This window comes from Lynx rufus, unplaced genomic scaffold (genome assembly GCF_022079265.1).
Source record: "Lynx rufus isolate CCGP_SWC_20201006 ecotype Redwood Valley unplaced genomic scaffold, mLynRuf1.p SCAF_6, whole genome shotgun sequence".
NCBI classification, from domain to species: Eukaryota; Metazoa; Chordata; class Mammalia; order Carnivora; family Felidae; genus Lynx; species Lynx rufus.
Genome location: NW_025814878.1, coordinates 30,985,342 through 31,008,892, shown reverse-complemented (window position 1 = coordinate 31,008,892; position 23,551 = coordinate 30,985,342). Strand labels below are relative to the sequence as shown.

The following is a 23,551-nucleotide window of genomic DNA, read 5'->3' as shown; positions in this document are numbered from 1 at the left end:
AAGAGAGGGAAGCAAACCATAAGAGACTCCTAACTATGGAGAACAAACTGAGGGTTGCTGGAGAAGAGGTGGTGGGAGGTGGGCTAAATGGATGATGGGTATTAAGGACGGCACTTGTGATGAGCACTGGGTGTTATATGTGAGTGATGAATCACTAAATTCTACTCCTGAAACCAATATTACACTATATGTTAACTAATCAGAATTTAAATAAAAACTTAAAACCAGAAAAAAAACAATGAGGCTGAAATTCTGAGTGGACTAATTATAATTGTACATGTTTCCACTTGTCTCTTAGGCTGGAGTATTATTCTAAACCAGAAGCAGACTTTGGAAGAAATTGGTGTGTGGCTGTGGAATACTTGGCTGCATCCCTCTTTCCAACAACTTTGATTATTACACATGAATTCCAGAAAGGCCTGCCACCACGGATGCTTGTTAAGGGGGATAGAGCCCCTTTCATCAGCGACTTTACTGACTTTCAAAACACTGTCCTACTTGTTCTAAGTTTTCTTCCCAGATTGGTTAACTCTTCAGGTAAGGCCCTTAAAAACAAAAGCTTGAAGAAAACTAATATTTTCATTGAATAAAGGAAGATATAATGATTTTATCAGATATAAAGGTCGTTATAACACATACTTTTTTTTTTTTTTTCTACCAGGGGAATTCTATCAGACATTTATTTATTTATTTATTTATTTATTTATTTATTTATTTTTATGTATATGAAATTTATTGACAAATTGGTTTCCATACAACACCCAGTGCTCATCCCAAAAGGTGCCCTCCTCAATACCCATCACCCACCCTCCCCTCCCTCCCACCCCCCATCAACCCTCAGTTTGTTCTCAGTTTTTAACAGTCTCTTATGCTTTGGCTCTCTCCCACTCTAACGTCTTTTTTTTTTTTTTTTCCTTCCCCTCCCCCATGGATTCCTGTTGAGTTTCTCAGGATCCACATAAGAGTGAAACCATATGGTATCTGTCTTTCTCTGTATGGCTTATTTCACTTAGCATTACACTCTCCAGTTCCATCCACTTTGCTACAAAAGGCCATATTTCATTTTTTCTCATTGCCACGTAGTATTCCATTGTGTATATAAACCACAATTTCTTTATCCATTCATCAGTTGATGGACATTTAGGCTCTTTCCATAATTTGGCTATTGTTGAGAGTGCTGCTATGAACATTGGGGTACAAGTGCCCCTGTGCATCAGTACTCCTGTATCCCTTGGGTAAATTCCTAGCAGTGCTATTGCTGGGTCATAGGGTAGGTCTATTTTTAATTTTCTGAGGAACCTCCACACTGCTTTCCAGAGCGGCTGCACCAGTTTGCATTCCCACCAACAGTGCAAGAGGGTTCCCGTTTCTCCACATCCTCTCCAGCATCTATAGTCTCCTGATTTGTTCATTTTGGCCACTCTGACTGGCGTGAGGTGATACCTGAGTGTGGTTTTGATTTGTATTTCCCTGATAAGGAGCGACGCTGAACATCTTTCCATGTGCCTGTTGGCCATCTGGATGTCTTCTTTAGAGAAGTGTCTATTCATGTTTTCTGCCCATTTCTTCACTGGGTTATTTGTTTTTCGGGTGTGGAGTTTGGTGAGCTCTTTATAGATTTTAGATACTAGCCCTTTGTCCGATATGTCATTTGCAAATATCTTTTCCCATTCCGTTGGTTGCCTTTTAGTTTTGTTGGTTGTTTCCTTTGCTGTGCAGAAGCTTTTTATCTTCATAAGGTCCCAGTAATTCACTTTTGCTTTTAATTCCCTTGCCTTTGGGGATGTGTCGAGTAAGAGATTGCTACGGCTGAGGTCAGAGAGGTCTTTTCCTGCTTTCTCCTCTAAGGTTTTGATGGTTTCCTGTCTCACATTTAGGTCCTTTATCCATTTTGAGTTTATTTTTGTAAATGGTGTGAGAAAGTGGTCTAGTTTCAACCTTCTGCATGTTGCTGTCCAATTCTCCCAGCATCATTTGTTAAAGAGGCTGTCTTTTTTCCATTGGATGTTCTTTCCTGCTTTGTCAAAGATGAGTTGGCCATATGTTTGTGGGTCTAGTTCTGGGGTTTCTATTCTATTCCATTGGTCTGTGTGTCTGTTTTTGTGCCAATACCATGCTGTCTTGATGATGACAACTTTGTAGTAGAGGCTAAAGTCTGGGATTGTGATGCCTCCTGCTTTGGTCTTCTTCAAAATTCCTTTGGCTATTCGGGGCCTTTTGTGATTCCATATGAATTTTAGGATTGCTTGTTCTAGTTTTGAGAAGAATGCTGGTGCAATTTTGATTGAGATTGCATTGAATGTGTAGATAGCTTTGGGTAGTATTGACATTTTGACAATATTTATTTTTCCAATCCATGAGCAGGGAATGTCTTTCCATTTCTTTAAATCTTCTTCAATTACCTTCATAAGCTTTCTATAGTTTTCAGCATACAGATCCTTTACATCTTTGGTTAGATTGATTCCTAGGTATTTTATGCTTCTTGGTGCAATTGTGAATGGGATCAGTTTCTTTATTTGTCTTTCTGTGGCTTCATTGTTAGTGTATAAGAATGCAACTGATTTCTGTACATTGATTTTGTATCCTGCAACTTTGCTGAATTCATGTATCAGTTCTAGCAGACTTTTGGTGGAGTCTATCGGATTTTCCATGTATAATATCATGTCATCTGCAAAAAGCGAAAGCTTGACTTCATCTTTGCCAATTTTGATGCCTTTGATTTCCTTTTGTTGTCTGATTGCTGATGCTAGAACTTCCAGCACTATGTTAAACAACAGCGGTGAGAGTGGGCATCCCTGTCGTGTTCCTGATCTCAGGGAAAAAGCTCTCAGTTTTTCCCCGTTGAGGATGATGTTAGCTGTGGGCTTTTCATAAATGGCTTTTATGATCTTTAAGTATGTTCCTTCTATCCCGACTTTCTCAAGGGTTTTTATTAAGAAAGGGTGCTGGATTATGTCAAAGGCCTTTTCTGCATCGATTGACAGGATCATATGGTTCTTCTCTTTTTTTTTGTTAATGTGATGTATCACGTTGATTGATTTGCGAATGTTGAACCAGCCCTGCATCCCAGGAATGAATCCCACTTGATCATGGTGAATAATTCTTTTTATATGCTGTTGAATTCGATTTGCTAGTATCTTATTGAGAATTTTGGCATCCATATTCATCAGGGATATTGGCCTGTAGTTCTCTTTTTTTAATGGGTCTCTGTCTGGTTTAGGAATCAAAGTAATAGTGGCTTCATAGAATGAGTCTGGAAGTTTTCCTTCCCTTTCTATTTCTTGGAATAGCTTGAGAAGGATAGGTATTATCTCTGCTTTAAACGTCTGGTAGAACTCCCCTGGGAAGCCATCTGGTCCTGGACTCTTATTTGTTGGGAGATTTTTGATAACCGATTCAATTTCTTTGCTGGTTATGGGTCTGTTCAAGCTTTCTCTTTCCTCCTGACTGAGTTTTGGAAGAGTGTGGGTGTTCAGGAATTTGTCCATTTCTTCCAGGTTGTCCAATTTGTTGGCATATAATTTTTCATAGTATTCCCTGATAATTGTTTGTATCTCTGAGGGATTGGTTGTAATAATTCCATTTTCATTCATGATTTTATCTATTTGGGTCATCTCCCTTTTCTTTTTGAGAAGCCTGGCTAGAGGTTTGTCAATTTTGTTTATTTTTTCAAAAAACCAACTCTTGGTTTCGTTGATCTGCTCTACAGTTTTTTTAGATTCTATATTGTTTATTTCTGCTCTGATCTTTATTATTTCTCTTCTTCTGCTGGGTTTAGGCTGTCTTTGCTGTTCTGCTTCTATTTCCTTTAGGTGTGCTGTTAGATTTTGTATTTGGGGTGTTTCTTGTTTCTTGAGATAGGCCTGGATTGCAATGTATTTTCCTCTCAGGACTGCCTTCGCTGCGTCCCAAAGCGTTTGGATTGTTGTATTTTCATTTTCGTTTGTTTCCATATATTTTTTGATTTCTTCTCTAATTGCCTGGTTGACCCACTCATTCGTTAGTAGGGTGTTCTTTAACCTCCATGCTTTTGGAGGTTTTCCAGACTTTTTCCTGTGGTTGATTTCAAGCTTCATAGCATGGTGGTCTGAAAGTATGCATGGTATAATTTCAATTCTTGTAAACTTATGAAGGGCTGTTTTGTGACCCAGTATATGATCTATCTTGGAGAATGTTCCATGTGCACTCGAGAAGAAAGTATATTCTGTTGCTTTGGGATGCAGAGTTTTAAATATATCTGTCAAGTCCATCTGATCCAATGTCTCATTCAGGGCCCTTGTTTCTTTATTGACCGTGTGTCTAGATGATCTATCCATTTCTGTAAGTGGGGTGTTAAAGTCCCCTGCAATTACCACATTCTTATCAATAAGGTTGCTTATGTTTATGAAGAATTGTTTTATATATTTGGGGGCTCCGGTATTCGGCGCATAGACATTTATAATTGTTAGCTCTTCCTGATGGATAGACCCTGTAACTATTATATAATGTCCTTCTTCATCTCTTGTTACAGCCTTTAATTTAAAGTCTAGTTTGTCTGATATAAGTATGGCTACTCTAGCTTTCTTTTGGCTTCCAGTAGCATGATAAATAGTTCTCCATCCCCTCACTCTCAATCTAAAGGTGTCCTCAGGTCTAAAATGAGTCTCTTGTAGACAGCAAATAGATGGGTCTTGTTTGTTTATCCATTCTGATACCCTATGTCTTTTGGTTGGCGCATTTAATCCATTTACATTCAGTGTTATTATAGAAAGATACGGGTTTAGAGTCATTGTGATGTCTGTATGTTTTATGCTTGTAGTGATGTCTCTGGTACTTTGTCTCACAGGGTCCCCCTTAGGATCTCTTGTAGGGCTGGTTTAGTGGTGACAAATTCCTTCAGTTTTTGTTTGTTTGGGAAGACCTTTATCTCTCCTTCTATTCTAAATGACAGACTTGCTGGATAAAGGATTCTCGGCTGCATATTTTTTCTGTCTAGCACACTGAAAATCTCGTGCCAATTCTTTCTGGCCTGCCAAGTTTCAAAAGAGAGATCAGTCACGAGTCTTATAGGTCTCCCTTTATATGTGAGGGCACGTTTACCCCTTGCTGCTTTCAGAATTTTCTCTTTATCCTTGTATTTTGCCAGTTTCACTATGATATGTCGTGCAGAAGATCGATTCAAGTTACGTCTGAAGGGAGTTCTCTGTGCCTCTTGGATTTCAATGCCTTTTTCCTTCCCCAGTTCAGGGAAGTTCTCAGCTATAATTTCTTCAAGTACCCCTTCAGCACCTTTCCCTCTCTCTTCCTCCTCTGGGATACCAATTATGCGTTTATTATTTCTTTTTAGTGTATCACTTAGTTCTCTAATTTTCCCCTCATACTCCTGGATTTTTTTATCTCTCTTTTTCTCAGCTTCCTCTTTTTCCATAACTTTATCTTCTAGTTCACCTATTCTCTCCTCTGCCTCTTCCATCCGAGCTGTGGTGGTTTCCATTTTGTTTTGCATTTCATTTAAAGCGTTTTTCAGCTCCTCGTGACTGTTCCTTTGTCCCTTGATCTCTGTAGCAAGAGATTCTCTGCTGTCCTGTATACTGTTTTCAAGCCCAGCGATTAATTTTATGACTATTATTCTAAATTCACTTTCTGTTATATTATTTAAATCCTTTTTGATCAGCTCATTAGCTGTTGTTATTTCCTGGAGATTCTTCTGAGGGGAATTCTTCCGCTTGGTCATTTTGGATAGTCCCTGGTGTGGTGAGGGCCTGCAGGGCACTTCCCCTGTGCTGTGGTGTATAACTGGAGTTGGTGGGCGGGGCCGCAGTCCGACCTGATGTCTGCCCCCAGCCCACCGCTGGGGCCACAGTCAGACTGGTGTGTGCCTTCTCTTCCCCTCTCCTAGGGGCGGGATTCACTGTGGGGTGGCGTGGCCCGTCTGGGCTACTTGCACACTGCCAGGCTTGTGATGCTGGGGATCTGGCGTATTAGCTGGGGTGGGTAGGCAAGGTGCACGGTGGCAGGGGGGCAGGCTTAGCTCGCTTCTCCTTAGGTGATCCACTTCAGGAGGGGCCCTGTGGCAGCGGCAGGGAGTGAGATCCGCTGCCGGAGGTTTGGCTCCGCAGAAGCACAGAGTTGGGTGTTCGCGCTGAGCGAGCAATTTCCCTGGCAGGAACCGGTTCCCTTTGGGATTTTGGCTGGGGGATGGGCGGGGGAGATGGCGCTGGCGAGCGCCTTTGTTCCCCACCAAACTGAGCTCTGTCGTCCGGGGGCTCAGCAGCTCTCCCTCCCTTTGTCCTCCAGCCTTCCCGCTTTCCGAGCAGAGCTGTTAACTTATGACCTCCCAGACGCTAAGTCGCGCTTGCTGTCGGAACACAGTCTGTCAGGCCCCTCCGCTCTTGCAAGCCAGACTCAGGGACTCTGCTTGGCCGGCGAGCCGCCCCTCCGCCCCGGCTCCCTCCTGCCAGTCCGTGGAGCGCGCGCCGCCTCGCCGCCCTTCCTACCCTCTTCCGTGGGCCTCTCGTCTGCGCTTGGGTCTGGCGACTCCGTTCTGCTAATCCTCTGGCTGTTTTCTGGGTTATTTAGGCAGGTGTAGGTGGAATCTAAGTGATCAGCAGGACGCGCGGTGAGCCCAGCGTCCTCCTACGCCGCCATCTTCCCTCCAATCCTCTAACACATACTCTTAAAGAAAGTCATGATTACCTATGGGTGTCCATTCCACACTTTTTGGTCCTTCCAATCAAGGACTGTCTTTTCCTATGCATCTTTATTGACTCATAAGGCCACCAGGCTACTTCAAGTCCACTTTTCATCTACAAACCGAGATACATTCCTTTGCTGCTGTTGTGATAGTATTCCCTTTTTAAAACCCTTATATGTTGGTCTTTTTTATTTTTATTTTTAATTTTTTTAATGTTCATTTATTTTTGAGAGAGAGAGAGACAGAGAGATACAGCACGAACAGGGGAGGGGCACAAAGAGAGGGAGACACAGAATATGAAGCAGACTCTAGGCTCTGAGCTGTCAGCACAGAGCCTATCACGGGGCTCGAACTCACAAGCCATGAGATCATGACTTGAGTCATGTCCTAAGTCGGACACTTAACCGACTGAGCCAAGTTGGATGCTTAACCAATTTAGTCACCCAGGCGCCCCTGGTCTTTTCTTTCTTTCTTTCTTTCTTTCTTTCTTTCTTTCTTTCTTTCTTTCTTTCTTCTTTCTTTCTTTCTTTCTTTCTTTTGAAATATTTTTAAAAGTTTATTTATTTATTTTTGAGAGAGAGAGAGAGAGAGAACGAGAACAGGGGAGGGACAAGGAGAGAGGGAGACACAGAATGCGAAGCAGGCTCCAGGCTCTGAGCTGTCAGCACAGAGCCCAATGCAGGGCTGCAACCCACCAACCATGAGATCATGACCTGAGCTGAAGTCGGACTCCCAACCCACTGAGCCACCCAGGTGCCTCTGTTGCTCTTAAATTTAGAAAAATAAACAAATCTCAAAAGAAAATCTTCAATGATTTAATGGGAAAAACTAGCAAATTGACTTATGTGAGCTCTCTTCATCAGGCCTTACCAGTCATGGATGAGGTATTCTGCTGCAGCTCCTCAGCTATAGGGTCTCCTATCAAAGCAAAAAATAGAAAGAATCCATAATTACACATTTGAATAACCACATCATCTCAATTTTCCAGATATGCTCTTATGCAGTGAACCAAGCTTAAAACATAATTAAAATATTACTAGCTTTAAATCCCTTCAAAGAATCTGAAAGATATAAAAGCAGAGTAAACGTAAATACATGAAATATATGTTTTTGAAAACTTACTTGCATTAGTTAGAGTAAAAAATAAACCCAAACATTTAAGGAAGGCCTTCATGCAATTGCAGTTTCTTCTTGCTGCAGTAATGTTTCCTGCAATATTCTCAGCAATGGTAGCTTCCCTTTACACAATCAGTAGAGGACTAAGACTCCTTCCATCTGTGGTTGTTCCAATCCCTGCCTTCTATGTTATTTACACCCCACCAGTAGCAAGATGCTATAGTGTTTGGAGAAGCAAGTGGGCTAGGGAATTAAACTGTTGTCCAAGAACTAAGCACCATGAAAGGAGAAGCATGAATTTTGGTAGTCACCTGCCCATCTGTGCCAAAGTATCAGATGGTAAAATTGCATTGTAGACCTGTGTTGTATAAACTGGATCTCTCCTCTTAAGATGTACAAGGCAAAGAACTGAGTGGGGAGTTGGTAGTTATTCAATTTAAAGCTTGAAAGTACCACACTACAAGATTTTATTCCAAGATTCGGTTTTACTGAAATTTGGCTTTGGATAGATCAGGCAGTTTTGAATTGCTTTCACAAGAAAGAAATGTTAAAAACTACTGGTGAAAAATTGGTGAGCATTCATAGTATAATTGCATAGATGTTGTATAACAAGGCATTCACTATCATCTAGTCGTCCTTCTTGCTCTCCATGCTCCCAGTGACCCTCAGAATTCAATCACAGTATCAAAGGTCTTGGAGTTTTCAAATAAGCAGAGGATGGGGAAAGCAGATGTACTGAAAACAAAGCATTAGTGAAAAACAAATTCAACAATAAGCATTTTAAATTCATCTTCAATAGAAATATATGTATACATTTGCAGTAAAGTTTCAAAGTGTCATTTAGCTACTTTTTAGTCTCCAGAAGTGTTTGCTACAAGAAACCTTAGCAAAATTCATTAATATTTTTTAAGTTTATTTATTTATTTTGAGAAAGACAGAGTGTGTGCATAGGCATGCCTGCGCATGCACATGAGCTGGGGAGTGACAGAGACAGAGAGGGAGACAGAGAACCCCAAGCAGGCTCTGCACTGTCGCAGCAGAGTCAGACATGGGACTTGATCTCACAAACTGAACGATGAGATCATGACCTGAGCTGAAATTAAGAGCCAGATGCTTAACTGACTGAACCACGCAGGTCGCCTCATTAAATTTAATCTACAAAATAAAATTAACCTTTTCAGACTTCAATTTAGCTATTTAACACTTTTGCTCATGGTAAGAATTGGCATGGAGTTTTTCATTTTTAATTATGTAAAATTCTGAACCATCTCTTTGTCTATAGTGGCATAAGTTTTAATCCTTGACTATACATATTCTAAGAGTAAAGCTCATATTAAAGTTGAAAATATTATTAGGTATAAATTAGTAAGAAAAAAAAGCTTGCCTAGATTTTATTACTTTTCCCCCATGGGTGATGTTTCAAATACGGAATGAAGACTGAATGAAGATTCAAAACTGTCAAACGCTGATGATTCATGTTAACATAATTTAAAATGTTTTAAAAACTTATTAAATTTTAAGATTCAAGGCTGAGGCCAGCCACTCCTTTTGCTGCCTCCAACCTGACCAAGAAGGTCGTTACTCCCCACTCTTCTGCTGCAATGGTCACTACCTCGTCCTTTCTTCAAATAAGGACGATTGGTGGCTGAAGTATGATGTACAAAGAGGGGGGAAGAAATGAGCTTGGGCATCTCTGAAGCTTCAGTGCAGATGATGACATAGGAGGCTCCTGAACTTACCTCCTTTCATGGATACACCCAATCTACAACTACATACAGAACAATTCACCTGACAGAAATCCAGAAGCTAGCTAAGTGACTCTTACCCTTTGAAAAAATGAGAGAAAAATCCACAATGAAGCAAGAAAGAGAGGCTGAGACACAATTTTGCCATGAACCCCAGCCTTGGTGAGGTGACACACAATCGGGAGGGATCTCACAACTCCCAGCTTCTCCTTAAGGAGTGCTGGCTTTGGAATCCCACATCTAGCACATCAATGTCTAAGACTTCCATGTGAGAGAGATGGGTGCCCAAAGCATCTAGCTTTGAAAGCCAACAGGGCTTGTATCCGCAAGACCCAGGAGGCTTTGGCCAAGTAAGAGACAGTTCTTAAAGGGCTTGTGCAGACTCACTGTGGCAAATTCCCAAGGGTGCAGAGCAGATGAAGCAAACTGAAACATATCCAATCCTTTCATGAAAGAGGCCTATTTATTCATTTTAATGGCTATGAACTGAGGGGCAGCCTTCTAATTTAATACTACAATACTCTCTAGAAACCGAGGGCATGGTAGGTGCACTGTTGTCACTCTCTCTCTGTCTCATTTCAAGGTGGAGATATCTCCTGGAAAGAAATTGTGCACACCTATGGTGTCATGTTTTCTTCAGTTGTCCTCCAGAGGGTACCCCTTGATGTGTGGCTCTGATGGCCGATAGGGCTTAAATTCATGGGTTCTGTAGGACTGTAACAAACAAAAGCTGCTACCTGAGGATCTAGTTTAAAATCATCTGGCATCTAGGTGCTGACTGAGTTCTGCCTCTTTGGGACACTGACAGGTCTTGGCACACCTTCAACTACTAGGGGCCATTAAGAACAAAGAAAGCTGCTTGGACAATCACAAAGGACTGAGAGACAACCAAGAGTGAGGGCAGAGTTGAATAAGATTTATCTTTTACACAGAGGCCACTTTTTCAAAACTGGAAGAGGTGACTATTTTACCTAATCCACAGAAACCATCACAGAAAGGCAAGGAAAATGAAGAAACAGAGGAGTATGTTCCAAACAAAATAACAACATAAAACTTCATAAAGAGACTTTAATAAAATGGAGATAAGTGATTTTCCTGGTAAAGAGTTCAAAATAATGGTCATAAAGATGCTCTCTGGTGTCAGGAAAAGAATTCATGAACAAAATAAAAATTTCAACAAGGAAATATAAAATATAAGAAAGTACCAAACTGACATCATTGACCTGGAAAATATAATAACAGAGCTAAAAAATTAATAGAGAGATTCAACTGCAGTCTGAATGAACTGGAAGACAGAATCAGGAACTTGAGTACAAGGCAGTGGATTTTATCCAATGAGAAGAGCAAAAAGAAAGAAGAATGCAAAATGATGAAGATAGCTTAAAGATATTTATGGCACAACATCAAGTGGACCAATCTTTGTGTTACAGGGTCTGAGAAAATAGAAGATAGAGAGAAAGGGAAGAAAACTTATCTGCATAGCCAAAGCAATCTTGTAAAAGAAGAATAAAGGTGAAGGCATATCCCGTACAGAATTCAAGCTATATTATAAAGCTGTAGTTAGCAAAACAGAAGAGTACTGGTATAAAGACCGACATATAGATCAATGGAGCAGAATAGAGAGCCCAGAAATAAACCCATACATATATGATCAGTTAATTTACAACAAAGGAGCCAAGAATATGTAATAGTGAAAGGACATTCTCTTAAACAAGTGGCTGAGAAAACTGGACAGCCACCTGCAAAAGAATGAAATTGGACAATTATCTTACACCATATGCAAATGAATGAAAATTAATTATGTTGTACACCCACAACTAATACAATGTTACATGCCAATTATATCTCAATTTTAAAAACTTACTGAACTTCAAATCTGATAATCTATTGCATTAAACTAAAAGTACACAATGGGTGTGATATAAAGTTAAGAGGTTAACATGTAGAAAGGAACTCCTATGTATTAAACACCCACCATGTGCCTGAAATTGTGTCAGGTGCTTTTTTTCATTACCATATATAAATATCACTACAATACTTTCACAAAAATATTATTGCCAAGACTGGGGTTGAGCACTGGCATTCATCCTTGAAGAGACCCTGTTGCTATGGACCTGGTCCTGCTCTCAGCCAGCGGCCCAGAGTGGAGCAGGGGGACAAACATGAATGTTGGAGTTGCCCACAGTGAGGTGCATGCAAGTACCTGTATAACGAACAGCCAGGGCATGTGGCCGACATATGCATCGGGAGCTGACTTGCTTCACATTGTCGTCCTCAGTATTCCCTTCTTCATTGTTTCTGTTGTTTGCACCTTAACAAATATTATACATACTCTCAGGATGTATGGGTTTTTTGGATGCAGTAAAAAGAGTGCCTTTTGAAACTCCCGACAAAGGTAAAAGCAAGGTGTTCCCTGATTCGTTGGAAACACCTGGACTGTGGAGTGCAATTTAAACCTTCACAGAAGTTTCGCACAGTTTTTCCAATAATTCTATATTATCTGGCAAGTCTCTGTCAATGTATGATCCAACTCACTTCATCCTAAACACAGCGTCTCTCCTGAGTTGCTGATTCCAAGAATGCCAAAGTTACACGGTGTTTGGATCTTTGGAATTAATGAGTATTGAAATGTTTTGAAACAGAACAAAAATTTTTAGAGCTACTGAGTTTTCTGTAAGGAAGGAATGGTTAGTAAATTGCACTGTTTCTGTGATAATGTGAAATCGAAGATTTTTATATTGTAGGGCTGGTTGGTGTTCTTTCGTGTACTGTTATAAAGTGCAGATCTTTACTGGAAGAGGCCTCTGTTGAATGCATCTGGGATCTTTCTGAAGAGAAGCTTTATGGTCAGGCTGGGCAGGCCCAGCTTATAAATTAAATGGCTATAAAGTGAGGGTGTACTCGATAAATTCAAGGAAATGTGAGATGTATAAGAAACTAAGACCAACTTAGTTTATAATGAATGGGATTATGTTAGAAGAAGAAAATTTCCAATCATTTACACATGGGCAATTTAGGTAAACTTACATGTAAACCAGAATCATCCCTTTACAAGTTTATTATAGATTGATTTCATTACCAGACATATTCCCCTTTTATTATCTAAGAGGAAATGTATTCCCTTGTTTTATGCGATCCCTACCTTTGTTGGTTTTGCTGGCTCAACATTGTATTGATAGAGGAGGTCATTTTACATTTATTAAGTTACCGAGTTCATGAAGATCACTTCCGTGACTGGCATTAGAAGACACCAGGCATCTTATGAACAGCCTCCGAATCCACCTTCTAATTTTGGAGCAAAGTGGGTTTTGCTGCCTTTCCAGACACAAGGTTGCTAAACCAGTTAGGAAAACAATTTATTTTATTCAGTTAAAGTATATGGTAATTTATTTTATTTTATTTTTTTTTTTCAACGTTTATTTATTTTTGGGACAGAGAGAGACACAGCATGAACGGGGGAGGGGCAGAGAGAGAGGGAGACACAGAATCGGAAACAGGCTCCAGGTTCTGAGCCATCAGCCCAGAGCCCGATGCGGGGCTCGAACTCACGGACCGCGAGATCGTGACCTGGCTGAAGTCGGACGCTTAACCGACTGCGCCACCCAGGCGCCCCAAGTATATGGTAATTTAAAGGCCTCTGCTTATTTGGTTGATCAATTGACTTGTTAAAGTCTGCCATTTTTTAGAAAAGGAAATAAAATGAACAACTATGTAGCAGACTGTGGTCTGGCAGAAACCATTTCTTCAGAAACAGCACCAAAGTAAATAATTGGAGTCTTTTACAGCAGGTCCCCAGTAAAAGAAAACATCTTTTCTTAGTCCTTGCTGCTTTCAACCCCTGTATTTTTCCTATTAATATTTGCCGTTCCCCATATGGGTCTTGGTGTAGGTAAGCCAAAGTGGTAACTATTTCCAAAGCCGCAATCATGTTGAATTGTTCACTTAGAGAAGCTTCTCATAGTTGTTGACATTAACTCTAAGAAATAATACATATTTTGAGAAGTAAATATTTATTTACTTAGAGAAGTAAATATGTCAAAAAAACAAATTCTGATCTGAGATGAAACGGAAAAACCTAATAACATTTGTAAACAAACACCGAAGAGAGTTTATAGACCAACTTAAAAATCTGTTTCAATAGGCTGACTTTTGGGGGTAATTATCATTGGTATTTCAAAAGTACTGAGTTTAGAAACCAGTTGTATGATAATGCCTTTGTGTCTTTGTCTTTTCCCATGCATTTTTAAGTAACCAGAATCTATATTTTAATAACATTTTTCTGTGGTGTCAAAAAACGTTATTGCCAATATTTTGCCAGTAAAGAAACAGAGGTTTTGTAAGTTTAAACAATTCACTAGCTGGTAAATGAGACAGTAAATCTGCATTCTGGCACATTATTTTAAAGCCTGTGCTCTTTCTCCTTAACACATCATCCTCCTATATACTGAAATCTATACTCTAGATAAGTCTGAAATCTAGCGTCAGCCCTTTGCTTTCTTGTTGGGTGTGTTGACTGACTCAATCAAATCTGAAGATTTTAAAGTAGCCCAATTTCCTCGCTAGTTTAAATAGAAAAAAAAAAGAAAAAAGCTATCCCTGGGTCTTGAGACTTTATAATAGGTTAGCTCTAGCCAGCTGAGAAACATGAACCAAATGCTCTCACTCACCAATCAAGTAACATGCTCCAACTCCGTGGAGATGAGAAAAAGATGTTTCTGAGAATAGCTCTTCATGGAAATTAAGCATTATCCTCCCTCCCATCCCCAAAGAGTGTAGGAAGAAAATAGAGGTAGACCTGGGACCAAGTACTCAGGACACTTTCAAACCACTACCTCTCATATGTTAACAGATATAACTTGAAATATTTCTTCTCTTCAAAAATTGTTTTTAAAATGCTAACTTATTTTTTCTCTATTTAAAAAGCATTTTAATTGCTGTGACTTTTACTAATTTATTTTAAAGTGTGTACAATATATTTAAACTTAAAAAGTCTAAGTGTATCAACACATTAAATAAAAATAAAAGTCATCTTGTTCACCACTTCATTTATATCTCTTGGCCCTTTGCCCAATTTTCAGAGGTGGTGCAAATTTCTGGAATTCATTTATATATAAAACAATATGAACTTGTGTTGTTTGCACAAATGAAATCAAACTGCTCTGCCCTACCCTTTTTTTTTTAAGTTTTTTAAGAGAGAGAGAGAGAGAGAGAGAGTGGGAAAGGCAGCAAAAGAGGGGGAGAGAGAGAGAGAGAGAGAGAGATAGAGAGAGAGAGAGAGAGAGAGAGAGAGAGAGAGAGAGAGAATCCCAAGCAGGCTCCTTGCTGTCTGTACAGAGCCCCATGAGGGGCTCGAACTCAAGAGCCCTGAGATTCTGACCTGAGCCAAAATCAAGGGTCAGAAGCTTAACTGAATGAGCCACCCGGGTGCCCCTGCACTATATTTTTTTACTAAAAAATTTTCTTGAACCTTTTTGATATCAGGACATATTGATCCAAACATTCTGTTTAAAGGATATGTAATGTTTCATTTAATTAATTAACTATAATTCTAGGCTTTATTTTCTGTTATAAGCTATTGACAATAATGCAACAATGGCACAATACGTATATTTTTCTTGGTATAATTTATGATTTTACCAATAAATTTGTAGAGAGAAAATGAACTAAAATCAATGAGTCATATATTGTTCAGTGGCACTTAAAATAATTTTCAGGAGTTTACATTTTTGTCATAAAACTGAATAACATTTTTTGTTTTCTCTAACCCATTGTCTTATAGCAATTTCTATAACTTATGTTAGCTTGTTATGTAGAAAATGCTACTTCACTGTTGCAAAGTTCAACTCTTTTAACATGTTTGTGTACTTTTCCTAGTTTTCTGATTATTTACATTTCTTATTGATTTTTATATGAAGAGTTGGTCAATAAATTATAAATTTGAAAACTTCATGTGTGATTATCATATAATGAGCATATAATTTTTATATGCAAAAATACATAGAATTTTCCTTAAAATAAACATTTCAATAATTGGGGATAAACTTAAATTTACATGTGATAATTTTATATATTTTCCAGGTTTATTGTCATTGACTGGATGGAAATTTTTAATGAAGACACAGGATGCAAGAAAGGAAGTTCTAGAGCTTTTTGAAATAATTCTTGAAATCTTTAATCCAAAATTTCGGTATATTCCTAATATTTAATTAATGAACTAAAAATGAACAATTCTAATTTGTTGAGAAACAGTAATTTCAAAATTTTAATGTGATCATAACCATACAGTTTTCTTATTTCTGATATTTTTGATTTGTGCTCCTTTGTTAGGATTTTATCTATGAATTCTAACTTTAAATTTAAATTAATGCAGGGCACTTGGGTAGCTCAGTCGGTTAAGCGTCCGACTTTGGCTCAGGTCATGATCTCACGGTCTGTGAGTCTGAGCCCCGTGTCGGGCTTTGTGCTGACAGCTCGGAGCCTGGAGCCTGTTTCAGATTCTGTGTCTCCCTCTCTCTCTGCCGCTCCCCCACTTGCGCTCTGTCTCCCTTTGTCTCAAAAATAAATCAACATTAAAAAAAAATAAAATAAATAAAATAATTTAAATTAATGCTATGATGATTGTGCTCAATTAATAATTCTTGATTTTTAAATTTATCAATACTTAAAATATTTTGGCTGTAAAGAAAATTATATTAAGGAATCATAAATCACTGTGAATCAATAAACAGACATTAAATTTATATGCCTCTTTTGTTGTTATCCTATGTAAACCAATTTCATGAAATTTAGAGCAATATGTCTTGCTGATTTATGACCAAAATCCAGAACATTTTAAAATTAAATACCGACAGTCAGCTAAAATTTTTAAAACTCATTAAACGGAACTGGCAGAATATGTACCCGGTTTGTCATTTTTGTGTGTGTTTTCACTGACTACAATTTTACAGCAATTACACATTAAGTTTCCCCTCCTTTGATCCTCACTTGATAATGATTGCTTAAGGGTCAAGTTTGTCCCTGTTGCTCTCTTCTAGGAGAGACACTACTCTGGTCGGGAGGCGGTGACTTCCGGTGGCTTCCAGGGCTATACGGAAGCTTGCATGTGCAGGTTTCCCAGGGCCTCATCCACACACTAGATCCACCCTCTGACTGCGGCAAATAGAAACGCTTATTACCTTTGCTCTCTTTCTGATGTAAGTAATGTCCACATCATGACTGGAGGGATCTTTTCCATTATAAGTCAGATCATGTTTCTCCTCTGCTCAAGCTTAAAATTGCTTGCTGCCTCTCCCAGAGCAAAACCCACATGTGGCTCACACAGCCCAGCCAGCAGGATCTGGATTCCTCACTCCCTCTGCTCAGCTCTCCTTCCACTCTCCCCTTTCATACCTGCCTCCTTGCTCTTCCTCAGACGCTACAAGCACACCCATGACATGATTTTTGGAGCATTGTTTCCCTTCTGTAAAGAACGTTCTTCCCCCAAATCACTGCCTGCTTCACCTCTACACTTCCTGCTGGTCTTTTTCCAATGTTAGAATAGTCTCAGACTTCTTTGTATAAATTTGTGCCCACTCAACAATCTCTATTTTTTTTTAATCCTGCTTATTTTTTTTTCTTCCTATCACTCATCTCCACCCATCAAATGTTGTATACGTTTCTTTGTTTCTTGTCTGCCTTCCTATGCTGGTGTGGGAGCTCCATGATAGTAGAGCTTTATTTTCTATACTGCTGCATCCCTGGGACCCAGGAGAGCAGTTTTAGTAAGCACTCAAATATAGTCTGATTTGGATGAGTAAATGAAAAAAAAATAATGGTTTAAAAAATAAGAAGGAATTGGTGGAGGTTTCAAGTGCCAAAACAGAGTTTTGTTTTAATATGAAAGCCACAGGCGTATACTATGGATACTTGAAGGAAAGGGTAGAAATTACCTGACAGTCAAAGAGCATAATAAATTTCAGGAAGACAAAATCAGAATAAGCCAGGAACTGCTGCTATCCAATCTGATCCCTGGGACGTAGTTTAGGAAAATAGTTATGAAAATAAAGAAAAAGTAGTAAAACTAAATGTGACAAAAGGTAAATTGGCTGAATTAACATGGGTGGAGGAACATAGCATTTCATAGACACTCTTAATACTGTGATCTTTTGAGAAGTAGAAAGCATTGGGGCCATTCCCACAGAGGGAGAAGTTGGGAAGTCAAGCTTTTTTGCATTAAGTGACACTGCTGTTTGGGGCGGGGGGTGTGGGGGGGTCATGTCTCCAGGGTAAGCAGGGTTGTGATATTCTTGGATTGGGGACACCAGGGGAAACCTGCAGACCTGCAATAACCCCCACAATAGGTGAATGAATAGAAAATTTTTCAGTAATAAAAAACTGTCTTTTCCAAACCATGTTTTTATTTTTTATGTTCTATATTGTTCCTACACATATCAACTAGCTGTAATTTGATCTGTATACTGATTAGTAAAGGAATGATTCCATACTGTTCCAAATTAGCTTAGGGTATGTTTCTTCTGTGTCTAAAGGTGACATAAAACTAATAAATGAGTCCCCAGTTTCTGTCTGGCCCTATGCCCCAGTCATGTCCCCATTTTAGGATTCTGCTTTGATAGGCAACACATTGGTATAGTGAAATCTCAAGATCCTACATTATGTCCATTGAGACAAAAGAAGGAGGGAGAGAGGGAGAACCACAGGAAGAGATCTTCTGAATTGGGTTATTGCTCTAGGATTTCGCACTAGAACCAAGGGTCCTGAAATCCCTTTAGTCTTGAATTTCTGAGTGTACATATCTGGGAAATGTTATGTTTAATTGATTGGTGTTCAGGGATTGAATCAGGACCTTTATAAATTAATAAAGTGAAGTCATACCACTCACCTAATGTCTAAAACTAATGAAATTACAGGTGGCAGAATGTTCGGAGTGCTTAGCCTTGCAGGCTTAGGACTGAAATGACACACCCATTTGTAAAGTGCTTGGCATTTCCGGGGGTCATGTATCCCTTCAACGATCAAACTCGTCCTAACGAACCATAAGCTTTGACCATATTAAGTCCTTGTTTTATCTTCTGGGTTGTCTTTTGCTATTACACCCACATACTGTGAGGATTAAACCCGAACAGATTACGGGGTAACAACTTAAACTTCTTGGCTACGCTTAGGACAGAACGAGTGACCATCTGGATTAGTAAGGATTCCTTTGGTTAAAGTGACAAAATTCCAAATCAAACAAGCCAGGGCAAAAAGCGAGCTTCGTGGAGGGACACCTTGTTGTCAAATGTGATTAAAGAAATGTTGTTAATCAATTCTTGGGACAGGAACACTGCCAGGACTCCCTGTCCTAGCCTCTTGTTTCTTCTTCTCTGTTTTTCAGTTTCATTTTTTGTTTCCAATTAGAGACTCTGGCTTCTTGCTCTGCTGGCTGTTGCTGCCCCTTCTCCCAGGAGGTGCTGGCTGGCTTTTCCTAATTCTAATTGGAAAAAAAGCCCAAGGAAGGACCCTGAGTTACTCTTTTTAGGTCATGGGCCTACCCTTGGTGTATTCAGCCAAGGCAAAGAGGCCACCATGCTATGACTGACCCAGCCTGAGGCTGGAGCCTAATCCTGAATGAGTTAATATCACTCATTATTAAGTGGGGGGGGGGGGTTGGGGATAGGATCTGAAATAACATAACCACTCCCATTCAAACCATGTGGCCTAATTGGAAAGGGAGGCAGCTCTATCAAGGAGGAGATGTTGGCGATAAAGTGCTGGCAAATTAACCATGTGACTACAGCCTGTATGTGGAGACATTTCAAGGAAAATGAGAAGGCCTTACTCTTTCTCTAAAATTGATGTCCTATGTGTTTGGCTTTTTGAGATTCCATACTAGGGATCCATGCATTTCTTTGATTAAAGGCAGTGTCCATATTAAAAACAAACAAACAAACAAACAAACAAACAAACAACTATTCTTGGAGGACTGTGCAGCTACTCATAGTGTCCTGCCTAAGAGTTATCCTCTTCCACCCATTTTCCTCGCAGACAGAACCGGCCTCTCTCCATAGGAACTGAAGACGTCCCTGAACCTATCACCATTTTGGTACATGGTAGGCACTTAATAAATGTGAATGGAGACTGAATGCATAAAGAGCCCCAGCACAGCACACTGAGAAGCTGTGGACCTGGAGGTTAATGTCATGCAGATAGTAGTTCAAGTCTCGGTTCTGATCTTGGGAAAGTTAAAATGTGGAAAATATACACATATACTCACATTTTATATATAAGTATCTGGTAGAGTGGAAAATAATAATTTTATTATTCTTTTATTATTATTTTATTAATAATTTAATTATTATTTTCCAGACTAATCTGGTAGTCTGGAAAATAATAATAACTAACCTACAAAGTGTCAAGCACTTTTCTAAATGCTGACATCTATTTGCTCACCTAAACATCGCAACAACTCTTCTGAGCTAGGTAGGTACACTAATTATTTGCATTTCACAGATGAGAAAACTGAGGACAGGGAGGGTAAGTGACTTGTCTAAGGTCACTCAGCTAATAGGACACCATTTGACCAGTGTTTATGGAAGTGATTAAATAAATATTAATTATGATTTGACTTGAAATCATTAAGATGCCATTTGTACAGAACCTAAAACAGTGAACAGAAAAAAAGAGAGAATATATTATATTAAGGTTATATTGTGCCATCTAGTAATAATCAAGAGAATTTTATCATTGCACATATTTCACCCTATGCTAAGGATGTTTTATTTTGCTTCATGCAATCTTTAAACAGGCCTCATAAATTGGCAATATATTTATAATTACAAATTTACATATTTTATGGGACTGGTAAGAAAATAGCCCACACTTAAAGGGTCATTCCAATTAATATTCAAAAAACCAGGTTTTCAGTGCTGATGTTGATAATAACTTTAAAATTTAACAAACACTGGTACACATTCTCTTGCAGAAAATAGGCATTCTATTCTCAGATGCAGTATAAAATGAGCCAGATTTCAAGGTCTGCAACAGTTTTGTTGGTCTGTGAGCCTTCTTTCTGGGAAATAAATAGTTGCTACTAATGATAAAGTAAAAAGAAGATAAGTGGTTGGTGCCCTTCCCGAGGATGTGCCCACATATCCCACAGCACACTAGAACTGCCCTGCAGTTTGCATGCAGCTAGATTAAGAGAGAGGGAGCCAGAGGGCACAGAGCTGGCCAGTCAACCTGGTTCTGAATCCACCTGTCCACTCTGGTCCCACCAAACATTTTGCTACCATGCGGCCCTACTGTTCTCTTTTGTAATTGTGTAATTTCTAACAGCAGGATAATAGCGTTTATCATTTCTACACAGTGCAGCACAATTTTAATGTGATATCAGACAGCTTTGTATAAAAAATGTTTGATTTGAGTATTTTTATTTATTTATTTATTTTATTTTTTATTTTTTTAAATTTACATCTAAATTAGTTAGCATATAGTGCAACAATGATTTCAGGAGTAGATTCCTTTGTGCCCCTTACCCATTTAGCCCACCTGCCCTCCCACAACCCCTCCAGTAACGCTGTTTGTTCTCCATATTTGTGAGTCTCTTCTGTTTTGTCCCCCTCCCTGTTTTTATATTATTTTTGATTCCCTTCCCTTATGTTCATCTGTTTGGTCTCTTAAAGTCCTCATATGAGGGAAGTCATATGATTTTTGTCTTTGACTGACTAATTTCACTTAGCATAATACCCTCCAGTTCCATCCATGTAGTTGCAAACGGCAAGATTTCATTCTTTTTGATTGCTGAGTAATACTCCATTGTATCTATATCTATATCTATATCTATATCTATATCTATACCACATCTTCTTTATCCATTCATCCATCAATGGGAATTTGGGCTCTTTCCATACTTTGGCTATTGTTGATAGTGCTGCTATAAACATGGGGATGCATGTGTCCCTTCAAAACAGCACACCTGTATCCCTTGGATAAATGCCTAGTAGTGCAATTGCTGGGTCATAGGGTAGTTCTATTTTTAGTTTTTTGAGGAACCTCCATACTGTTTTCCAGAGTAGCTGCACCAGCTTGCATTCCCATGATTTGAGTATCTTTAAACATTATATCTAGCTCAACACCATAGGATGATTTTTAGTAGCAACTTACATTTATATTGCAGAAATAATATTTCATAACATATGTGATCAATAAATTTGTCCCTGGAGCCATAGACATTTTCCGAGAGCTTTTACATCTAGCTCCATGCTCCAGAAGCCTGGAATCTATCTAATATTCATAAATTTCCAGTTATTTGATGAGGTCTTTCAAATCTTGATATTGTTAGTAGGGAGAAAAAGAAGACATGAGGAAGCCAATGCCTTGTACGTAATGTTCTTTCTCCTTGAGATAATGATACTTTATGATATGTGGACATATAATTTTATCCTGCCACAGGTGAAAAAGAGGTGCTACTAGCTTGTTCAAAGTAGTCTAATTATCAATTTCTCTATTAAATGCCGGCACAGGTAAACTAAGAGCTAATGAATGCAACTGATTGAGTGGCAACATTTAAAAGTTGAGACATTTTGAATATCAATCTCATTTTTGTCCAAGGAAAGTTGAGTTTTTTTGTAAAGAGGCTTTAAAATTCTGGGGCTTTGGGACAGAGCCGCCCTCTTTCTCCCCATCAGCCCTTCCACTCACTTCAGTGCGACCATGTTTTGCTGTAGAGAATCGGTCTCTGACCCCGGGGGGTTTCACCATCCTAATGCCAGCAGTGCCCGTTGGAAATGTTGGCCAGCTTGTAATAGATTGGATTATTTCTATGCTGCATATGTGTAAGATTGGTTACTTCTACACCACTTCTCTTGGGCAGATGGTTGGAAACTGTCCATATGCAACTGCAGAAGTAAATTCAATAGAACTCAGTACAGATGCTGAAGTATATTCATTGCCTTCAAAAAAGCTGGTGGCTCTTCAGTTAAGATCCATTTTTATTAAGTACAAATCAAAGCCATTCTGTGAAAAAGCTGCTTTCCTGGGTGAAAAGTAGTAACTGTGCCAAAGTTATTGTTCTTTCAAGCAGTCATTCATATCACTGTAATGATCTACATTTCACATTGGCAAGACTCCCTTCTGATACCTGCTTACATCTTTGGTGCAAAAAAACTGTTCAAAATAAAATAGAGACCCTTAACTGGGAAGAAATGGAAAAAAGCCCATGCATTCCTGAAATAGATGATTTTGAGTTTTGTATCTATATTCCTGGAGGAAGTATCACAAAAATACTCTATACTGAAAGTTGTTTTAAAGAAATCCCAGATGCGGTTCTGTTGAAATTTGTTTCAGAAGAAGACAATATCCTAGATGCATTAATTCTTCAGTATCTTAGTGAATGGCTTCACATAAACCACGTTTACAGTGTGATGACCCTACAGCGTCTATCTTGTGGTGGAAATGCCAAGTTCATGGAGATTTCTCTTTGGAAGTGGTCTTCACCCTAGCTTTTCTGATCTGTTTTCAGTTGTATACCTAATGTCCCAAGACACTTACTATCAACACAACACAACACATAGTTACACAACTATATAGAAAGTTATATTTTCTAAGGACGTATTAGGAAGTAAATCTTTACTTCTCACAGAAACTCTCAAAGAAAATGGATTAACAAAAGGTTGTTTTGCCATGCCCCTATACACAACAAATGTAAGTTTTATACAATTAAATATTTCCTAAGTAAGAAAAAGGAGGGGGCCTTAAAATAGAAAATATATACATGTATGACCAATATGTTTTTGACTTGATATAATGTGTGGATGATAATGTCTTTTATTAAATAAATCTGTAATATTGCAGAATCACCTGGTATCCTTGTGGTTGCTTAAAAATGTACCATCTTTTTTTTAGAGAGAGAGAGAGCGTGAGTGGAGAAGAAGGGTAGAGGGAGAGAGAAACAGAGAGAGAGACAGACAGGGAGAGAGAAAGAAAGAATCTTACGCAGGCTCCACGCTCAATGCTGAATCTGATGTGGGACTCCATCCCT

The 23,551-nt window shown here is 38.9% G+C and overlaps 1 protein-coding gene and 2 pseudogenes across 1 annotated transcript in view; all 3 read left to right on the top strand.

Annotated features, from left to right (window-relative positions):
• The window catches only part of LOC124529400 (protein LEG1 homolog), a 33,054-nt gene extending 17,314 nt beyond the window's left edge, over nucleotides 1-15,740 (top strand). Inside the window, exons 5-6 of the mRNA XM_047103302.1 lie at nucleotides 299-537; nucleotides 15,613-15,740. Coding sequence (XP_046959258.1) covers nucleotides 299-537; nucleotides 15,613-15,740 — 367 coding nt within the window. The remainder of the gene's footprint in view (nucleotides 1-298; nucleotides 538-15,612) is intronic.
• LOC124529401 (ORM1-like protein 1) lies at nucleotides 11,697-12,161 on the top strand (annotated as a pseudogene).
• Nucleotides 15,741-17,787: 2,047 nt separating the features above from the next.
• LOC124529088 (proteasome assembly chaperone 2-like) lies at nucleotides 17,788-23,100 on the top strand (annotated as a pseudogene).
• The last annotated feature ends 451 nt before the right edge of the window (nucleotides 23,101-23,551 follow it).